Source organism: Hyla sarda, chromosome 4, assembly GCF_029499605.1.
Source record: "Hyla sarda isolate aHylSar1 chromosome 4, aHylSar1.hap1, whole genome shotgun sequence".
NCBI lineage: Eukaryota > Metazoa > Chordata > Amphibia > Anura > Hylidae > Hyla > Hyla sarda.
The window spans coordinates 177,373,012-177,396,355 of NC_079192.1; the positions used below are offsets into that span (position 1 = coordinate 177,373,012).

General features: G+C 41.9%; 1 protein-coding gene across 6 annotated transcripts in view; it reads right to left on the reverse strand.

The window, feature by feature from the left end:
- Window positions 1-17,145, reverse strand: part of DAPK2 (death associated protein kinase 2) — a 138,018-nt gene extending 120,873 nt beyond the window's left edge. For 2 of the 6 annotated variants that reach the window (XM_056572882.1, XM_056572877.1), the window contains exons 1-2: window positions 16,991-17,145; window positions 3,509-3,605 (exon numbers count right to left, since the gene is read on the reverse strand). In XM_056572882.1, coding sequence (XP_056428857.1) covers window positions 3,509-3,570 — 62 coding nt within the window. In that variant the 5' untranslated portion in view covers window positions 3,571-3,605; window positions 16,991-17,145. Of the gene's footprint in view, window positions 1-3,508; window positions 3,606-3,758; window positions 4,011-4,117; window positions 4,634-5,372; window positions 5,402-16,903 lie in introns of those variants that run through there. The other 4 variants (XM_056572878.1, XM_056572881.1, XM_056572879.1 and 1 more) reach the window with 4 other exon arrangements.
- Between the last annotated feature and the right edge of the window lie 6,199 nt (window positions 17,146-23,344).

Below are 23,344 nucleotides of genomic sequence, written 5' to 3' on the forward strand. Positions count from 1 at the left end.
GTGGCCACATATGCCCAGTAGCTCAGTCCTACTGCTAAGATTCTTTTTTAGGGTAGGGTCACAAATAATGCATATGCAGCGTATTTCACGCTGCGAGATATCCCCTGCACAATACTGCAGGAAATCCAGCCTACAGGGACAGCAAAGTGCTTTTGGTATTGTGCAGGGCCAGTAAGATATAGAATTGACAGGTCCTCTTTAAGTAAGCTCCTTGTTTTGCTGTATTTCACTGTGACTGTTTTACTGAAACAAGCTGAAGCTGCATACCCCCTCCACCCCCCATCTTCTATTTCAATTTACGTTGTAAAAGGACTTTATCACCTAGATTATTTTCCTGTTTGAGACATTTATTGAAACATATTATTTTTTCTAATCTGTTTCTATTTTCTGATTGTAATTTTTTTTAATTTAATCTTACAATAACAGCATTTAGAGATATGGTTTACAACAGGACACATGGACCATAGACAACAATAGACAGGATCTGTCCTAAGCAGGCAAACTGATGATGCTGTTGAGAATTCTCTGTGACCTTTTCAGAGATCATTCTACAGGGAAAAGAAGGCTGATCTCTGCTGTGAATGGTGGGAGATCGAGTGTTATCTGTCTACTAGTGTCATCTTTTCACTGTAATTCTGCCTGTGGTGAGAAGAAAGGCATTACTGGGAAATGATCTGTACAGAACAGGAAGCCTCAGCTTAGTTTTAGACCTAGTGGCCAGTGGACCACAAGAATTCAAGGTTATTTTAAAATATAGATAGTAAAATAGAAATTAGAAAACAACATCACCCAAAAATATTAAAAGTATGGTTTACATAAAAACTTTTTGGTGACACATTCCCTTTAGGCTAAGTTTCCACTTGGTTTTTTTTCTGGCAGTTTTTGGAATACTGCCACTACAGTTTTTGAGTCAAAGTCAGGAGTGGATCCATAAGGGAGGAGAAGTGTAAGTCCTTCCTTTATATGTCCTACTCCTTTTGAAAACACTTCTGGCTTTGGCTCAAAATCTGCCAGAAAAAAACCAAAGTGGAAACAGCCTCAAGGTCCCCATATACTTTAGACAAAAGTCACCCAAACTTGCCATTATTGGTGGAAATAACTGTCAAAAGTGTATTGTTCAACTTGTTATTCAACCTTGACAGATGATGTCACTGGAGAAAAGGGTTGGGCATATTGGATTTAAATGTCAGACACTTTTGTTTTCCTGAGGATAAGCCTCTGCCAAAGCTGGCTGTGGCTTACCCCTCCTCTCTCCATAGAGAACACATCAATGTTCAGCCATGCTGAATAATTATGTGTAAGGGAAGATCAGGAGAGATATCTGTGAGCTGAATGAATATTTAGCCGACAGCTATTAAAAGTGTATCTACACCCTAACTTTATTAAAGGGGTATTCCAGGAATTATTTTTATTTGACTATGCTACAGGGGCTGTAAAGTTAGTGTAGTTCATAATATAGTGTCTGTACCTGTGTGTGACGGTTTTCTCACAATTCTTATGTGATTTTCACCCCACTATTAATTTTTAACAGCATACAAAATGACTGTTGTCTCGGATTTTTTCCAGCTTGCAATGAGGCCGAAACCTGACTCACTAGTCAGCTGATGACAGGGAGCCAGTCTGCTTCAATGGGTGGAGTGATCAATCTGCAACTAATGCAACAGCTGTAGGCACCCTGATTGAAAACCACAGGTCTTTTGCTTCAATGGGTGGGGTGGCTGATGTGTGGGAGGAAAGAAAAGGGAATTGTGGGATTTGTAGTCATAAAAAGAAAAGTCAAACAGGAAATACCAGTTCACTAAAAGCTAGCCACAGTGTTATGATAATCTCATGACATAGCCATTTAGCCCCAAGACAAGCGCAGATCCTTCCTAAGCAAGTCCATTACTGTCCACCGCCGCAACACTAGTGCCCACAGGGGGAACGACCCACTGGCAGAGCGGCCCCAATGCCACTCAAACAAGTCCATGGGTCGCAACTCCCCACAGACACGGTGCCACGGCAGCAACGGACACCGCCCAGCTGCCATGTTTTTCAGCTCCAGGGCAGCCCTCTCAAAGGGGTACTCCTCCCCTAGACATCTTATCCCCTATCCAAAGGATAGAGGATAAGATGTCTGATTACAATCTCTCCTGCAGCACCCCGACATCTGGTATCCAGAGCAAACTTTGCTCCGTGTTGGATGACTGGCGATGCTGGGAGGAGGCTCGTGACATCATAGCCACGCCCCCTCAGAAGGGCATAGACTTGCATTGAGGAGGCGTAGCTGACACGTCACGAGCGCGGCACAGCCGTGATGTCACGAGCCATCGGCACTGCACCTGACACTCTAAACAAATTCTGGGTTCAGCAGGGAGATCACGGGGGTCCCCAGTGGCGGGACCCCCGTGATCAGACATCTTATCCCCTATCCTTTGCATAGGGGATAAGATGTCTAGGGGCAAAGTACCCCTTTAAGTTATTATTTTTTTTGAGTTAGGAATAAAGCTTTGTCCACTAATAACATCCACAGGTTTCAGTATTTAAAGGGGTACTCTGGTAGAAAACTTTTTTTTTTTAAATCAATTGGTGCCAGAAAGTAAAACAGATTTGTAAATTACCTCTATTAAAAAAACGTAATCCTTCCAGTACTTATTAGCTTCTGAATACTATAGAGGAAATTCTTTTCTTTTTGGAACACAGAGCTCTCTGCTGACATCATGACCACAGTGCTCTCTGCTGACATCTCTGTCCATTTTAGGAACTGTCCTGAGCAGCATATGTTTGCTATGGGGATTTTCTCCTACTCTGGACAGTTCTTAAAATGGACAGAGATGTCAGCAGAGAGCACTGTGCCGGTGATGTCAGCAGAGAGCTCTGTGTTCCAAAAAGAAAAGAATTTCCTCTGTAGAATTCAGCAGCTGATAAGTACTGGAAGGATTAAAATGTCCCGGTCTGACGAAGCGCAGAAGCGCGCAACGGTCCGTCACTGAGACATTACCCCCGTGTCCTCCAGCACAGCTCCCTGATCCGTGTACCCTCATGTTTGTAAGTTTATAATAAACTACCACTGCAGTTGAAGCTTGGGTGAGTTCTCCGCATTTTCTGCATCTTCAGTGTTGAATTGTGAATTGTCTTATCTCCAGCGAGTTAGCACCGAATACAGAGCAGTTAAAGGGGCCGTGCACTATTATTATCCTGATACCTACCCGTCATTCAAAATGGTGCCGAGTTATCTCTATTAGACTGTGAATATACAAATCTGTTTAACTTTCTGGCACCAGTTGATTAAAAAAATAAATTCCACCGGAGTACCCCTTTAACTTCATAGAGACACAGTTCATGTTGTGATATTTTAATATGGCACCCTATAAAACAGTATTAAATAACATCGATTTCCTGTTTTAGTTACCTATAAGCATGTCACATTGACATAACCAAGCAGCTGCAGCACTGTGGACAGCCACGAGTCACATTATTATTTTAGGTTCTATAATCCCGTAAGAGCTGTAAATAAGCCTCATGTTACCTTCCTAGCTCATCGGCTATGATGTACAGGTCTTCTACCTTCTGCTGCTTGAACACAGCCATGCTAGGTTTTCACGTCAGAGGATCTTCATTGGAGGCTGCAAAAAACATATGGTTTTAGTAGTGTGAACAACGCAGAAATGCCCTAGGTAGCATAGCATCTCAGCATATGTCCTTCATATTTCTTAGTAATATTAGGTCCACATGGGAGCAGCAGAAGACAGTTCCTATAAAATTGTAATTTTCCTCACATAAAAAACTCTCCAAATGATAGTACATGCCTCCGTATTACATAAGCCCTGCTCTGTGCATACGGCTGAAATGTTTTTTCTAGCACAGTCAAGTTTTGTCATGCCGCATCACATACGCATCGCTCAGCATCAGCTTTCTTATAACACAGACTGTTGATATGAGGTAATCCTTATGGTAATGTCTTCTTATAGATCACACTCTTCTACAATGAGCAAAGGGACACGTGGGCCGAACCTGTAGAGTCAGTGGAGAGCGCCAAGCGTGCATCATGAAAGAGCCCAGGAATTCTCCGTGTTCAAATATCTCGAAATGTTTACAGCATGTCAGCTAAGGCCTACGATATGTAACAAGTACTCACATGTTAAATGAGTAATCCGGAGTATGAGAAGCCGTCGTTCGCTTTCCATATTGATTTGGTTAGTAGCTATGGGGGGGTATTTATCAAAGGATTTATGTGTTTTTGTTCACGTAACTTTGGCGCAATACTTTGCGCCAAAGTTTGGTGCATCTTCTCCACTGTCATTTTTACAACTTTCTCAAAATCACACGGTCCTGTGTGTGATTTTAACTTTATTCAATAATTCATCATTTGCACCAATTTTGGCGCAAATCCCGTTTTTTGGGGCGCAAATCCCCGCCAAGAAATTTTGCACATGGAAAACACACTTAGCAATGTCAGAAAATGTAAATGCGTCAAAATACATAAAAAAATTTTTTGGGGTGAAAGCAGCGACGCCTCCAGGGCTGCTCAATACTATCCTGCGACATAGTTGTCTCTGAGGAACCTTCACCCTCCGTTGAGCCAGCATTGGACATGGCCGCACAAGTTCAGGAAAGGTAAGCACCAAAGCAGTGGTCTCCAACCTGCGGACCTCCAGATGTTGCAAAACTACAACTCCCAGCATGCCCGGACAGTCCGGGCATGCTGGGAATTGTAGTTTTGCAACATCTGGAGGTCCGCAGGTTGAAGACCACTGCACTAAAGTAAAAAAAAAAAAAAAAAAAAAACTACCCAAGTTGAAAATAAAATCCATTTCACATGGTGGCTATAAACCCCACAAAAGAAAATAACTCATGTCGCTTGCTGATATACTGCAGGAGGGACTCCAAAATGGCTGCTCTATAGGGTAAAATACGCGTCCTTTGTGGCGGTAAGTTCTGTGTAAAAGGCGCTGTGAACAGCTGATTTCAACATTTGAGCCAAAATTACTAACAACAAATGATAAATTTGCTGCATGTCCACGAAAACCAAAGTGAAAAAAAAAGGGTAAAAAAAAAAACCTGTCAACAGGGGAAGATTTATCAAAACCTGTGCAGAGGCAAAGTTGCCCAGTTGCCCATAGCAACCAATCAGCTTGCTTCTTTCATTCCTAACCAGGCCTGTGAAAAATGAAAGAAGCCAGCTGATTGGTTGCTATGGGCAACTGGGCAACTTTGCCTCTGCACAGGTTTTGATAAATCTCCCCCTATGTCTCTAGTATTACAAATAAAATAAATATGCATCCTACAAAGAAACCCCTACAATATTTACATCTTCTATTCTAATATTTGGTTTGAAATAAGTGGATATTGGGTGGTCCTTGTAGAATGTGGCGTTATTTTGCTCCACTTACTGTTTCCTCTTCTCTCATACAATTGAAAGACGTAACTATTTTTAGAAGTTTTTATCTTTGTGACCAGAGCCTGATAAGCCACTTTTCCAGTTGTACAACTGCATTTCCAGCACAAATCTGTAACAGACACAGAACCTATTACAGGTATCAGATTCATGGTGGCTCAGTAACATTCAGGTTCCTGCATAGGGCTTCTTCATTGGAGGTGTATGAAGGCTGACGCAACGTTTCTTATGTCAGATTCATATAAATCCCACAGAAAATAAAATGGTGGCATGCTCCGGCTGACTTCATATGTACCTGTTTGGGATTGGACACTGTTTCAGGGTATGTTCACACAAGCAGGATATACTGCAGATTTTTTGCAACAGAGAACATGCAGTGTTTTTGCACTAAAATCTGCAGGAGAAAATCTGCACTGAACCATGTCAATTTTGGTGTGGATTTGTTGCGGCTTTACTGCTGGGGATTATGGTGCCGGTTATGTTAGTATTGTAGATGATAATAAAAGAATACAAAGTGTATCTGAAATCTGCACTAAATCTGCAGAATTTGCACAGTATAAATCCACAAGGCAGGTCAATGTTTGTGCAGATTTTGCGCTTATTTTTTTACACAGCCTGTGGAAGAAATCTTCTGGAAAATACTAAAGAGAGTATTTTATCCACCCTGTGTTAACTCTGAGGCTAGGTTCACACTACGGAATTTCCGCTGCAATTCCGCTTTGAAATTGTAGGCAGAACTTCCGCTTACTAAAATGTATAGTGTAGTGAATGGGTTTCCATTCACAAATTCACACTTCAGAATTTGTGAACCGAAAATCCGCTTTAAAATTTCCACCTGAAGAATGGCGTTGCTCATTCTTCAGGCGGAAATACTCACGGAACACACTGCAGTCTATTGGAGACTGCAGTGTCCGTGCGGTTCTAGCGCCGACTGATTCAGTCGGCACTGGCCGCACTCAGAATCTCCGGGCGGAAATTTTCTGCCCGGAGATTCCGCAGTGTGAACCTAACCTAAGGGTCTATTCACACGGCAGAATTGCCGCTTGCGGAATTCCGCCTCAAATTAAAGCCCATAGAGTTCTATGGGATTCCGCACTCCCATTCACACTTCGGAATTTACGCTTGCGGAATTTGAGGCGGAAATTCTGCCGTGGGAATAGACCCTAAGGCTTGGTTCACACTACAGAATCTCTGGGCTGAATCAGTCGGCGCTAGGACCGTGCGGACACTGCAGTCTCCAATAGGAGTATTTCCGCCTGAAGAATGAGCAACACCATTCTTCAGGCGGAAATTTCCAAGCAGATTTTCCATTCACAAATTCCAAAGTGTGAATTTGTGAACGGAAACCCATTCACTACACTATACATTTTAGCAAGCGGTATTTCTGCCTGCAATTTCAAAGCAGTATTGCAGGCGGAAATTCCGTAGTGTGAACCTAGCCAAAGGCTGGGTTCACACTGCAGAATTTCTGCTGGAGATCGAGCCAGCTGCACTAGGACTGTGCGGACTACATTGCTGCCCCCATAGACTGCAATGCATTTCTGGGTGGATATTTGGGGAGATCTGCTCAGAAATGCATTGCCATCTATGGGGACGACAATGTAGTCCGCGCAGTCCTAGTGCAGCTGGCTCGATCTCCGGCAGGAATTCTGCCTAGAAATTCCATAGTGTGAACCTAGCCTAAGGCTAGGTTTACACTACGGAATCTCCAGACAGAAAAATTCTGTCTAGAGATTCCGAGTGTGGCCAGGCTAGGACCATGCAGACAATGCCGTCCCCAATAGATGGCAATGTCTTCTGCGAGTAGATCCACTTGAAGAATGAGCACCACCATTCTTCAGTCAGAAATTTGAAAGCGAATTTTCCACTCAAAATTCAGCTGTACATTTTAGTAAGCAGAACTTCTGTCTGCAATTTCAGAGCGGAATTGCAGGCAGAAATTCCGTAGTGTGAACCAAGCCTAAGGGTACGTTCACACGTGCGGATTACCTGTGGATTGTCTGCTGCGCATCTGCTGAAAAAAATCCGCTGCGGATTTTGCTACTATTGACTTCAACGGGTCTGAAGGAAAATCTGTAAATCTGCCTCTATTGCAGATTTTTTGCTGACCCATTGAAGTCAATGGTAGAAAAATCCACTGCGGATTTTCCGCAGCAGATACACAGCGGAAGATCTGCAGGTAATCCACACGTGTGAACGTACCCTAACAGATGGATCAAAAGAGTCTTTAATGTTAAAGTAAGAAAAGAGGCTCTTACAAAGCAGCGTACATCCATTACAATCATTAAAATATCTCTATCCCACCCTGTCAAGTGTTTAGAAGACATTCCAGCCATTAGTCTGTGTGGATCTGTGTCTGTGCACCTGACAATCTCCCTTCATTCTTTACTGTGAATTTCCTTGCAGAAGAATTGTTCTAGTTTACCGTGTTTTTCTGAAAAACTGCTATGTACCTTTAAGTTTTTTATCTGTCTGAGTTTTATATGAGCCGCTCCTTACTAGAAACAAAGGTCATCATCACATGGGACTGGATATAGCAGAGCTATATAAATGTAAACCGATATGTTCTGTAATGACAATGAAACACCTACACATTAAAGGGGTACTCCGGCCCTGAGACATCTTATCCCCTATCCAAAGGATAGGGGATAAGATGTCTCACTGCGGGGGTCCCGCTGCTGGGGACCCCCGCAATCTTGTATTCGCCACCCACCTGTTTGAGCTGCATGCCGCGGTGCCAGCTCAAAAACAGCCGGGTGGCGACCACGACTCCGCCCCTGTGTGATGTCACCCCCTGCCCCCGCATAGCGGGGTGGCCGCCGCCACAGCTGGGTGGCGACCACAGGGCCGGAGTATCGTGACATCACGACTCCGCCCCAGTGTGATGTCACCCCCCACATAGCGGGGTGGCCACCCCCGCCACAGCTGGGTGGCGACCACGGGGCCGGAGTATCGTGACATCACGACCCCGCCCCCGTGTGATGTCACCCCCCCCGCCACAGCTGGGTGGCGACCACGGGGCCGGAGTATTGTGACATCACGACTCCGCCCCCATATGATGCTACCCCCGCCCCCGCATAGAGGGGGCGGGGGTGACATCACATGGGGGCGGAGTCATGATACTCCAGCCCTGTGGGCGCCATCCGGGTGTTTGCGAGCTGGCACCATGGCGTGCAGCTCAAACAGGTGGGTGGCGAATACAAGATTGCGGGGGTCCCCAGCGGCGGGAAACCCATGGTGAGACATCTTATCCCCTATCCTTTGGATAGGGGATAAGATATCTCAGGGCTGGAGTACCCCTTTAAATCCTCACTGCTCGAATACCATTGGTCCCAGAGTCCATCAGTAATACACCGTACCAGCACCCTGACAACTGTACGCAATTGCTGGATGCAGCGGTGATGCCAGTCAGTATGTGACATATATTATTGAAGTGAACAAAACAATAAATCCTACATAAGCTACTAGAAATGTAATATTGCAATCATTGTAAATGTAAAATTGCTAATCAGTCAAGTAATACAGATAGTCACATGCCTGCCTCGAAGATAAGTCCAGGGAAGCAATGGACAAAATGGAGAATGTAGGCACGCTGCCATAGTGAACATTATCTTGGGTTATAGCCACAACATATTTGGGCTCTATTATGGACATTTATCAACGGGTTTAGTCAGGTTTTCTTTACTATAACTGTCGCAAAATTGTCGCAACTGCGACTACACGATTTTTCGTGCGACATTTTGACTGGAAAGCGAGAAAAGCAAGTTTTCCTTAAATTTACTATGTAGTAATAATTTTAAAATGGACTACGGGTAGTCAGGTATTTATTAACTGCGACAGTCGCAACTGCGCAAAAAAAAGTCGCAACAGCGTTAAAAATTGACTAAATTTACTCCAGCTCAAACATGGAGCAGAAAAAGCTACTACCAAAGTAAAAAAGGAAAAATTGCTTACGTGAAACAAAATTATCAACAGGCTGAAAGCAGTTTATAAATACGTCGCACATAAGCAAAAAAAAGTAAGGAAAAAATTACTAAAAAAAAGAATACATAAGCAAACATTGATAAATGTCCCTCTATGTATATACAAGAAACTTGTCCCTGAGTAGAAGGTTTAGTAAGACGTTGCATCTTTTACATGTTTCCAATTATTTATAAGATCAATTCTGAGCATTTGATCAATTCACTTCACAAAAATTCACAAAAAGGTTGTGCTGCCCTCGGTGTGGTTCATTGACTAATGTAAATATTCAAGTAAATATTGTGAAAGGATTTCTATCAGAAGTATAGCTGGTGCCAGGGTTGTGAAGAGTATTCTGCACCTCTTCATTTATTAACTATCTAGTAACCGGCCAACACGTAGAATGGCGTCATAAACCTTCGGATGGACTGCTCTGTGCTCACCTACTTCCTGCCCAGGGAGATCACGGTTATACAGTGTTTACTAAGTATTATACTTCTGCAAGTGGGAACTCCCAATGACCATATGATCTCTGGAGGTTCCCTAGATAACCCCACTGTAAAGAAAGTCTGCTCCTGTGTGACTCAGCGCTAACTGGAGTATATAAAGAGTCAATATATAGTCACAATGGTATGCTTAGCACCAACTACACTAGAGCTCATGCCAAAGTGCTCCAATTGGAAAGCCAGATTTCTCTTTAGGTGCAGTTCTAGTGTATGGCTTGTGTAATGCGTGGCTGCAGAATCAGCTCATGTGGCAGAAACATCAATGCTCCGCCAGTACCATGGTTAGATTGTACACACCATATACAGTGATCCCTCAACTTACAATGGCCTCAGGTTACAATAGTTTCAACATACAATGTTCTTTTTTGAACCATTGTTACTTGGAACCAGACTCAACATACAATGCTACGGACAGTCCAGATCTGTGAAATGTGTCAATGGCTGGAAGAACCGACCAATCAGAATGGGCATTTCCTGGTAAAACACCTGTATTACTGAAGTGCATGCACTGACTGGTGTCTGGTAGCGCCTCCTACAGTACAGGGAGGTATTACATGTCTTTTACTACTCTTTACCTGTACCACAGTTAGCTGCTCCTTTGGACACCAGGTGAGGGCGGCTCCATTATTTTTTTAGGACATTGCGTGTACTGTACAGGACCCTGAAGAAGCCTCCGTCCTCTACATAGACAGTGATTTACAGCTCCCAGCAGATCTTTCTTATTTTTATATGTAAGGATTTGCTTTATCTATATTAGTTATCTACTTATCTTTCTTTAATTCTCACTTTTTCTTATTTTTGGATGACATTTTGGGGCTTCAGAACCAATTACCATAGAGTTATGGTCTCAACATACAATGGTTTCAACATACAATGGTCCTCCTGGAACCAATTAATATTGTAACTTGACGGCCCACTGTATATGAAAAAACATCTGCATGCATATAAGAAGTGTTTCAATGTAGCTGCTTCATCACTAGATAGATCCTTACCAGATATATCATCACTCAGTGATTCACAATTGTACTTTGGGAGTGAAACTGCCACAGGTTCCCTCTGAATCGCTCCTGCCAATATATATTACAGTTCCTAAGTGATTTAATCCCAATGGAAAATTCCACCAATCATGATTGTTTGTCAAGAGTCAGAACTAAAACCGATCGACTGTTTTAGCCAACCGATAGCAGACTGTTGTTGTCTGAAAAGAAGTCGGCATTGTTTAATATTTTTGGCTGATAGTTGGCCAAAAAATCTTTGCTTTAGGGTGTATTCACACAGAAGCGCATCCGCAGTGTATTTGATGCCACGGATGCGCTGCCGGTACACACAGAGTTACGGCAGAGCAAGTTCTCTGCTGCAGTAGCTCTGTGTGTCCGCTCGTGACTGCTGGCGGGAAATCAGAAGATACGAGCAGAGACACACAGAGCTACAGCAACGCATCCGCAGCGTCAAATACAATGCGGATGCGCTCCCGTGTGAATACACCCTTAGGGTACGTTCACACATACAGGATCTGCTGCATATTTCATGCTGCAGATTTTAACATAAACTAAATGGCAGCATGAAATGTGCTGCATGAAATATGCATCGGATCCTGAATGTGTGAACGCACCCTAAGAAAGATTTTTTCATCCACAAAACAATCTTCTGGGAAGGAATATTCTCAGAACATCCCCTGAATATTGTCAGAAGGCAACTTGTTCATTCAACAGTTGTTTGACCTTTAATGCAGCATTTCCCAAACAAGGTGCCTCCTGCAGCTGCAAAATTACAACTCCCAGCATGCCCGGACAGCCTTTGGCTGTCCGGACATGCTGGGAGTTGTAGTTTTGCAACAGCTGGAGGCACCTTGTTTGGGGAACACTGCTATAATGGGTATGGCTAAATTTCCACTGACAGAATCTTCTGTGTTTCCCAGCCATGATTCTGTAGAACACTGGCATTTCATGGGGTTCCCACTAAAGGACAATCAAGGGCTTCTACAGTGAAATTTGGTAGTTTTAGGGGTTCCCCAAGATTGGTGTTAGGAGGTTGGTTGTCTGTTAGTCTATGTACATGCACATATTGGGCAGATCAAATTATTTATTAGTAAGTTATTTATTTATTTTTATTTACTTATTATTTATTTATTTGGTATTAATTATTTTTTATTATTATTATAATTTTTTTCATTCATTTATTCAAAGTGGACAAAACGCAAGTAATATGGACTGGGGAAGTTACAACTATCCATAAACTCATAGGGGGACATTTATCATTGTTGGTGTAAGGTAGTAAAGATTTTACCCGTTTGCTGGGTGTATTGTTTGCACAGTTGCTCAAAATTTAAAAAGGCTCACGGCACTTGATAAGTTTTGCTCAACTATAGAAATCAATAAGTTGCTTAGATAGATTTAAAGGGGTACTCCACTGGAAAGCATTTTTTTTAAGTCAACTGATGACAGAAAGTTAAACAGATCTGTAAATTGCATCTATTAAAAAATCTTAATCCTACTAGTACTTATTAGCTCCTGTATGCTCCACAGGAAGTTCTTTTCTTTTTGAATTTCCTTTCTGTCTGACCACAAGTGCTTTCTGCTGACACCTCTGTCCATGTCAGGAACTGTCCAGAGCAAGTGAGGTTTGCTATGGGGATTTGCTCCTACTCTGGACAGTTCCTGACATGGACAGAGGTGTCAGCAGAGAGCACTGTGGTCAGACAGAAAGGAAATTCAAAAAGAAAATAACTTCCTGTGGAGCATACACAAGCTTATAAATACTAGAAGGATTAAGATTTTTTAATAGAAGTAATTTACAAATCTGTTTAACTTTCTGGCACCAGTTGATTTAAAAAAAACAAATGTTTTCCAGTGGAGTGCCCCTTTAAGCTTTGTGCTCTGTCATCTGTGTCCTATTAGGTGGTGTAGGTTTGCCCCAGAAAAGTAAGCTTTGTGCCAATAAATTTAAATAAAAAACTATTCTAAATTTAATTTGCGCAAATATTGAATACAGCTCCACTGCAAAAAGTGGTGTGGGGTGCACCAAACAGTAGACAACTTTGAAAGATGTTCTACCAAAAATTACGCAATATAAAAAGCGCCATGAATGCAAATTTGCAGGGACATTTAGGACATTGAAGTGGTGTAAAGCCAATAATAAAGGTCCCCATACAGTACATACAACCATGCAGATTCCTTGTTTCTGACTTATACCTGACACTTTGACTTTCAATGATAACAGAAATGTATAGGTTATAAGATTCTACAAAACCTCAAGTGTATAGGAATTACATATGTGTGTAGTAATGCATTATACAGCTTGGTCCTGAATATGGCGCAGGAGTGCGAACTTTACACCCCTGGCATGTTCTCTTTTACTACAAAGACTGAAACTACTGTTATCTAACAATTTCCTGTTATCAGAACTGCCCCCTTACAGCAATATAGTACCCTAGGGGGTGAATAAGCTGCCCAGTTTTAGAATAGTCTGCAGCCTGACACTGTAACGCTCCTGCAGCTGATGACAGTCTTGAAGATGATAGCATGGCATTAGGAAAGTGCTATTCATGCAGATCCTTGATCTATTCAAAGCAATGGCACTTACAGGGACCTACATTTTAGCAATGTTTTAGTACCCAGTGTGCACGGTGGGGGAAAAAACGCATCCCAGTGAGTTCAAGGCATATGCAGAATACAGAACTAATAGGGCACCAGCTAAATAGAACTAATAGGGAACCAGCTAAATAGAACTAATAGGGCACCAGCTAAATAGAACTAATAGGGCACCAGCTAAATAGAATAGGGCAACAGCTAAATAGAACTAATAGGGCACCAGCTAAATAGAACTAATAGGGCACCAGCTAAATAGAACTAATAGGGCACCAGCTAAATAGAACTAATAGGGCACCAGCTAAATAGAACTAATAGGCACCAGCTAAATAGAACTAATAGGGCACCAGCTAAATAGAATAGGGCACCAGCTAAATAGAACTAATAGGCACCAGCTAAATAGAATAGGGCAACAGCTAAATAGAACTAATAGGGCACCAGCTAAATAGAATAGGGCACCAGCTAAATAGAACTAATAGGGCACCAGCTAAATAGAATAGGGCAACAGCTAAATAGAATAGGGCACCAGCTAAATAGAATAGGGCAACAGCTAAATAGAATAGGGCAACAGCTAAATAGAACTAATAGGGCCCCAGCTAAATAGAATAGGGCAACAGCTAAATAGCACTAATAGGGCAGCAGCTAAATAGAACTAATAGGGCACCAGCTAAATAGAACTAATAGGGCACCAGCTAAATAGAACTAATAGGGCACCAGCTAAATAGAACTAATAGGGCACCAGCTAAATAGAACTAATAGGGCACCAGCTAAATAGAATAGGGCAACAGCTAAATAGAACTAATAGGGCACCAGCTAAATAGAACTAATAGGGCACCAGCTAAATAGAATAGGGCAACAGCTAAATAGAACTAATAGGGCACCAGCTAAATAGAACTAATAGGGCACCAGCTAAATAGAATAGGGCACTAGCTAAATAGAACTAATAGGGCACCAGCTAAATAGAACTAATAGGGCACCAGCTAAATAGAACTAATAGGGCAACAGCTAAATAGAACTAATAGGGCACCAGCTAAATAGAATAGGGCAACAGCTAAATAGAACTAATAGGGCACCAGCTAAATAGAACTAATAGGGCACCAGCTAAATAGAATAGGGCAACAGCTAAATAGAACTATTAGGGCACCAGCTAAATAGAACTAATAGGGCACCAGCTAAATAGAATAGGGCACTAGCTAAATAGAACTAATAGGGCACCAGCTAAATAGAACTAATAGGGCACCAGCTAAATAGAACTAATAGGGCAACAGCTAAATAGAACTAATAGGGCACCAGCTAAATAGAATAGGGCAACAGCTAAATAGAACTAATAGGGCACCAGCTAAATAGAACTAATAGGGCACCAGCTAAATAGAACTAATAGGGTACCAGCTAAATAGAACTAATAGGGCACCAGCTAAATAGAACTAATAGGGCACCAGCTAAATAGAATAGGGCACCAGCTAAATAGAACTAATAGGGCAACAGCTAAATAGAACTAATAGGGCAGCAGCTAAATAGAACTAATAGGGCACCAGCTAAATAGAACTAATAGGGCACCAGCTAAATAGAACTAATAGGGCACCAGCTAAATAGAACTAATAGGGCACCAGCTAAACAGAACTAATAGGGCACCAGCTAAATAGAACTAATAGGGCACCAGCTAAATAGAACTAATAGGGCACCAGCTAAATAGAACTAATAGGGCACCAGCTAAATATAACTAATAGGGCACCAGCTAAATAGAACTAATAGGGCACCAGCTAAATAGAACTAATAGGGCAACAGCTAAATAGAACTAATAGGGCACCAGATAAATAGAACTAATAGGGCACCAGCTAAATAGAACTAATAGGGCACCAGCTAAATAGAATAGGGCACCAGCTATATAGAACTAATAGGGCACCAGCTAAATAGAACTAATAGGGCACCAGCTAAATAGAACTAATAGGGCAACAGCTAAATAGAACTAATAGGGCAGCAGCTAAATAGAACTAATAGGGCACCAGCTAAATAGAACTAATAAGGCACCAGTTAAATAGAATAGGGCACCAGCTAAATAGAACTAATAGGGCAACAGCTAAATAGAACTAATAGGGCACCAGCTAAATAGAATAGGGCACCAGCTAAATAGAACTAATAGGGCACCAGCTAAATAGAACTAATAGGGCACCAGCTAAATAGAATAGGGCACCAGCTAAATAGAACTAATAGGGCACCAGCTAAACAGAACTAATAGGGCACCAGCTAAATAGAACTAATAGGACACCAGCTAAATAGAACTAATAAGGCACCAGCTAAATAGAACTAATAGGGCAGCAGCTAAATAGAACTAATAGGGCACCAGCTAAATAGAACTAATAGGGCACCAGCTAAATAGAACTAATAAGGCACCAGCTAAATAGAACTAATAGGGCAGCAGCTAAATAGAACTAATAGGGCACCAGCTAAATAGAACTAATAGGCACCAGCTAAATAGAACTAATAGGGCAGCAGCTAAATAGAACTAATAAGGCACCAGCTAAATAGAATAGGGCACCAGCTATATAGAACTAATAGGGCACCAGCTAAATAGAACTAAAAGGGCACCAGCTAAATAGAACTAATAGGGCAACAGCTAAATAGAACTAATAGGGCAGCAGCTAAATAGAACTAATAGGGCACCAGCTAAATAGAACTAATAAGGCACCAGCTAAATAGAACTAATAGGGCACCAGCTAAATAGAACTAATAGGGCAACAGCTAAATAGAACTAATAAGGCACCAGCTAAATAGAACTAATAGGGCAGCAGCTATATAGAACTACAGTAATAGGGCACCAGCTAAATAGAACTAATAGGGCACCAGCTAAATAGAACTAATAGGGCACCAGCTAAATAGAACTAATAGGGCACCAGCTAAATAGAACTAATAAGGCACCAGCTAAATAGAACTAATAGGGCACCAGCTAAATAGAACTAATAAGGCACCAGCTAAATAGAACTAATAGGGCAGCAGCTAAATAGAACTAATAAGGCACCAGCTAAATAGAACTAATAGGGCAGCAGCTAAATAGAACTAATAAGGCACCAGCTAAATAGAACTAATAGGGCAGCAGCTAAATAGAACTAATAGGGCACCAGCTAAATAGAACTAATAGGGCAGCAGCTAAATAGAACTAATAAGGCACCAGCTAAATAGAACTAATAGGGCAGCAGCTAAATAGAACTAATAGGGCACCAGCTAAATAGAACTAATAGGCACCAGCTAAATAGAACTAATAGGGCAGCAGCTAAATAGAACTAATAAGGCACCAGCTAAATAGAACTAATAGGGCAGCAGCTAAATAGAACTAATAGGGCAGCAGCTATATAGAACTACAGTAATAGGGCAACAGCTAAATATAAAAGTTTCTTCTTGAAAGGAGATAGCTCAGGTCTGGAGACCCCTAGCCAAAGTATCCCCCAGAGTCTGTGCGATATTGTGGTGATACTCACAGTCAGTGTGTATAGGGGTCTACCCAGTGGTCAGCAGAGAGTCCAGACAGCAGCATTACAGACCAACCCCAGGCTACGTGGACCTACCTGCTGTGCTAGTCAGTCCAGTCCCAAGCAGTTTACAGAAGTTGCCGAGCCGTCTTCACCACACTCCCGCCCCTACATCTCTGTCATAAGAAGACTTCTGTAATTGTCCGTGCGCTCCCTCGCCCTAGTCATTTAAACCGCGCAGCCTCAGGGCCACCCGGTGGTCATTTCAGGTACTGCAAGCCCTGGAAATGACATGCACGTGAACCAATGAGAACCTCTAGAGCAGTGGTCTCCAACCTGCGGACCTCCAGATGTTGCAAAACTACAACTCCCAGCATGCCCGGACGGGCATGCTGGGAGTTGTAGTTTTGCAACATCTGGAGGTCCGCAGGTTGGAGACCACTGCTTTAGAGGCACAATACTAAAATAATCCTTTATTTACCAAGCAGCAACATGTAGAATAGTCATACATTTACAATATGTATATTAGTTTTTGCTTCTAATAATTAAAGGGGGAAGAAATATCGGTTTACTCTGTTAGATCAGACAAAAGAAAGCAACTTTTGTTAATAACCAATAAAAACTACTTATTTCTTTTTTTTATTTCTGGTCTATGTTGCATATTTTATTTATTTATTTGCACAATGCTTCTTTTGCGTGTTATTACTATGGCGGAGATTTATTAAAACCTGTGCCGTGAAAAGTTGCCCATAGCAACCAATCAGCTCGCTTCTTTCATTTTTCACAGGCCTCTTTAAAAATGTAAGAAGCAATCTGATTGGTTGCTATGGGCAACTGGTCATCTTTTCCTCTACACAGGTTTTAATAAATCTCCCCTATTATTATAAAAAAAAATTTTTGCTTTTTTTTTTTTTTTTGTACTAGCAGCTAAGTGCTTTTTTCCAAACTGTTCCTGTAAGATACTTTTGGATGCAGTGGTCACTAATTTATTATTTGCGAATCATCGAAAAGTTGCGATTTAAAGGGGTACACCGGTGAAAACCTTTTTTCTTTTAAATCAACTGGTGGCAGAAAGTTAAACATATTTGTAAATGACTTCTATTAAAAAATCTTAATCCTTCCAGTACTTATTAGCTGCTGAATGCTAAAAAGGAAATTCCTTTCTTTTTGGAACACTGATGACATCATGAACACAGTGCCCTCTGCTGACATCTCTGTCCATTTTAGCAACCATGCATAGCCGATGCATGCTAAGGGCAGCATGGTGGCTCAGTGGTTAGCACTGCTGCCTTGCAGTGCTGGGGACTTGGGTTCAAATCCCACTAAGGACAACAATAAATAAAGCGTTATTATTATTATAATAACGTCAGCAAAGAGAACTGTGCTCGTGATGTCATCAGTGACCATTCCAAAAAGAAAAGAATGTCCTCTGTAGTATTCAGCAGCTAATAAGTACAGGAAGGATTAAGATTTTTTAATAGAAGTCATTTACAAATATGTTTAACTTTCTGCCACCAGTTGATTTAAAAGAAAAAAGGTTTTCACCAGAGTACCCCTTTAACTTGACAAAGTGCGACAATAAACCGCACCTGTAGACCACCCTCCGTGGTGCTGTAAAATCCTGCTTTACAACATGAGAAATGGTGCTGTGGAGTTATCCTGTTCGTTTTGAAAAAGTGACTTGAAAAATGACATAGGAAACAAATTCAGTGATCTCCCCTCCGCTATGGTTACACTTTACTGTTAAATAATTGTGTAGCGCCCCCTGGTGTTCTTTTAATTCCCTCTCAGAACATACTCCTAATGCAGTGTTATTCCTGAGGAATTTGTTTTCCAACCAGTACTGGACACTAGAGATGAGCGAAGTTACAGTAATTCGGCTCGTCACGAATCTCGCGGCTAAAGTCAGCAACCGCCGAGCCGCAAGGTTCGTGACGAATCGAATTGCTGTAACTTCGCTCATCTCTACTGGACACATTAGGTCATTGATCTCCAAACTGTAGACCTCCAGATTCTGCAAAACTACGACTCCCAGCATGACCAGACATCTAGAGGTCTAATCTGGACAAGCTAGAAGTTGTAGTTTTGCAGCCACTGGAGGTCCACAGTTTGAGACTAATGGAGATTGGAAATGTTTTGAGAACATCAAGGGGCAATGTTAATATCATGAAAACTCTTTAAAGGGGTACTCCACCCTTAGACATCTTATCGAGGGGGCGTGACGTCACGACCCCGCCGCGGGAACCCAGCGCTCTAAACATACTGGGAGAGATTTATTAAGACCTGTCCAGAGGAAAGGTTGCTGAGTTGCCCATAGCAACCAATCAGATCGCTTCTTTAATTTTTTTCACAGGCCTTTTCAGAACTGAAAGAAGCGATCTGATTGGTTGCTATAAGCAACTCAGAAACTTTTCCTCTAAACAGGTTTTGATAAATTTCCCCCACTTTTTAAAATGCCGGGTTCTGCATGGATATTGCGGGGGTCCCAGCGGCAGGATCCCAGGGATCAGACATCTTATCCCCTATCCCCATTGCTCCATGGCCCAGTTCTAATGCTCACGTGTCCATTGTATTGTCAATGGCATTCTGCATGGTCTGCTGGTGCCGTCTACAAGATAAAGGAACATTTCCAGGTACTGGTGCCGTCTACAAGATACAGGAACATTTACAGGTACTGGTGACGTCTACAAGATACAGGAACATTTCCAGGTACTGGTGCCGTCTACAAGATACAGGAACATTTCCAGGTACTGGTGCCGTCTACAAGATACAGGAACATTTACAGGTACTGGTGCCGTCTACAAGATACAGGAACATTTACAGGTACTGGTGACGTCTACAAGATACAGGAAAATTTACAGGTACTGGTGCCGTCTACAAGATACAGGAACATTTCCAGGTACTGGTTCGTCTACAAGATACAGGAACATTTACAGGTACTGGTGACGTCTACAAGATACAGGAACATTTACAGGTACTGGTGCCGTCTACAATATACAGGAACATTTCCAGGTACTGGTGCCGTCTACAATATACAGGAACATTTACAGGTATTGGTGCCGTCTACAAGATACAGTAACATTTACAGTACTGGTGCCGTCTACAAGATACAGGAACATTTACAGTACTGGTGCCGTCTACAAGATACAGGAACATTTACAGGTACTGGTGCCGTCTACAATATACAGGAACATTTACAGTACTGGTGCCGTCTACAAGATACAGGAACATTTACAGGTACTGGTGCCATCTACAAGATACAGGAACACTTACAGGTACTGGTGCCATCTACAATATACAGGAGCATTTGCAGGTACTGGTGCCTTCTACAATATACAGGAACATCTACAGTTCTGGTGCCGTCTACAAGATACAGGAACATCTACAGTTCTGGTGCCGTCTACAAGGTACAGGAACATCTACAGTTCTGGTGCCGTCTACAAGGTACAGGAACATCTACAGTTCTGGTGCCGTCTACAAGATACAAGAACATTTACAGTCTTATGGGTCCTGTCAGCCGTATACAGGTTTGTTTGAAGGATCCTGTATTCTTTCTTACCAGCTTGACTTTCCAGTAATACACCTGTAGCTTTATCTGATCAGTTTCTCTTGTGAATGCAGTGATCTGTATTATTCACAAACTCTGTAAATATTATTTATATACACATTGCAACTGTTTCACATATAGTATTTATACTTTCACCTTCTCCAGGTGGAGAATATGATCACATTTCATAATTTTACAATGAAAAACACCAAACATCCTACTTATGTTGTTTTATGTCCTTTATTAGCCATAGGTTATAGGTGCCTGAGGCTAGATTCAATTGTGAGCATTCCTATTACTAAACAGTATACTAGAAGCTAAACATGTCTCTGACATGAACACTAATGTCTTTGTCCAGATTATAAACTGTACCCCACCTGATGATCAAATACTAAGAATGTACATTAACAAGCAGCACCCGGAACCATTATTTTCCAAGGGGATGACATATTGCAGCCGAAAGTGTAAATCTGTCAAAAAGTTAAACAGATTTGTAAATTACTATTAAAAAATTGTAACCCTTCCAGTACTTATTAGCAGCTGTAGGCTCCAGAGGAAGTTGCGTAGATCTTTTCAGTCAGACCACAGTGCTCTCTGCTGACACTCTTTTTATTAGAAAAATACAAAACTTATCAAATACAAAACACAAAGCAAGCTTAACCAGCTATAACATAAATAAGAAATACTCTAGAACCAAAAACAAAACCTCATAAACAAAACCCTGCCTAACCGGCCAGCCCAGCTTTACTGAGATACTAAAATACTAAGATATTAAAGTATGCCCAAAATATCTAATCAAACACTCACACACTTACCGAAAATGAACATAAGAAAAATAAATAAATAAATAAAATAGCACAACTTGGCTTGTCAAAATATAAACATAAAAGTTATCATTATCCGACTATAACTCAAAACCATCCATACTTGGGAACACGCAACAAGAAAACTAAACAGAAACGTAGCAAGCACACCTCAAAAAAAAAATAAATAAATAAAAAAAAAAAAAAAAAATTATATTTTTTGTACATATACATACATACAAACAAAAACTATAATAGTAATAATAATAATAATAATCATCAAAATAATCATATCACACATACATTCACTTACAAAATGTCCAAATTAACTGGATCCTCTATCCGGGACTAATGAAAATACCAAAGAAAACATAAAACAGACCAAATAACTGAAATAAACTAAATAAACCACATATCAACACAGCAACTGGTCCGGCTACCATAACGCTGAAACAATATGAAACAATATAGATATAACACAATATAGGTACAAAATTACTAAATATACTATATAAATAAAATATAATATAAACAAAATATATGCACTACAGAAAACCCCTACAAAATCAATAGAAAACCCTAGGAAAAACCCTACACTAAAACTGTACCCTCACCCACACCACCCCTCCTGTACATGGGTCAGAGTCCATACCGTTCTTACAGTTCACAAAGTCCAGTCCTTAACTGACCCATGTCAGGTCCCCCAAAGATGAACACCACCACCCACAAGCACACCCTCCCCACCTAGCACTCCTCCCAACCAACTTATACACAAACTTATACAAACTGAACCACAACCCACTTTAGGCCCAAGTTTGGTCGCCTGTAAGCCCTTCATACCATATCAGCTTAAAAACAAAACAAAAAACTAGCGTGTGCATGCATCAGCCCACCACCAGGAAGAAGGATGGCAGACTTGATACATTCAAAATAATTTTACACTCTTTCCCTAACTCCCCCTACAATTCTCCCTAATCCTATCCCTTCATTCAAACTAACCCTGTTCTCATCCTATCTCTGTCCCTCTGACACTGTCCCCAACCAAAATAAAGGTACTCTACCCAAAAGATCTAGTACCTAGGGCACATCAAAAGAAAACCCTCTCCACAGGAGAGAAGCCCTACTGGTACCAAGACTGCCATACTCCAAAGACCTGATCTTCCCAAGGTCACCGGTGATGTTCCTACAGACCTCCACCTCGGAGAGGATTTTCTGTTGGGTCGACACTAAACACCGTGCATTCCACGTGTAGTACCTAACCACTAAACTGACTAAGAATAAAGTGCCCCGATCTCGGCCACCCAGGTTCCTGAATGCCCCATAAGCCCACTCCTGATAGGTAAGGCCGGCAAGTTGACTCCAGCCGATGGAAGCGCCCACCCTGTTGTAAACTCCTATATTAAAGGGACAATGAAGCAGGAAATGGTCCATGCTTTCCAGCGTGTCCCCACACTCTTCTCGGGGACATCCCCGGTCATCAGAGTTCCTACACTTCAAATTGTCCCTCACATATAGCTTCCCCTGAAAGCAGCGCCAGGCCAAGTCCCAAAACTTCTGGGGGATCCTTTTCATGTTTAAAAGGTACAACCCCACCCTCAGATCCCGACCTGGGCAGTCCCTGAGCGCCAGAGGCTTCTGGAAGTGGGTCAACAGAACCCGTTTGTCAAGGAACTGCCTTGACTTGGTCCTGATCTCCCACACTCCCAGACCCCACCGACGTATCGCCTTCAGAGTCGGGGTAGCGTAAGCCGGAAGATATCCATGGGGCGTACGGAGGTCCTTCACTTGCCCTCCTGTCTCCCATTCCTGGAAGAAAGGCCGAAACCATTCCCTACAGGAGAGTACCCACGGAGAAGCCCTCTCTGACCAGAGGTTTGAGATGTTAGCTTTCAAGAAGGTGTTGGTTAAGAACACCACAGGGTTTACCATAGATAAACCCCCTAGTCTCCTCGTGCGGTACGTAACCTCCCTCTTGACTAGGTTCATCCTGTTCCCCCATAACAGTTGGAAAAACAGGCTGTAGACCCTAGTGTAGTAAGCCTCTGGCAGGATACATACGCTGCCCAGATAGATAAACAAGGGGAGCAGGTACGATTTGAT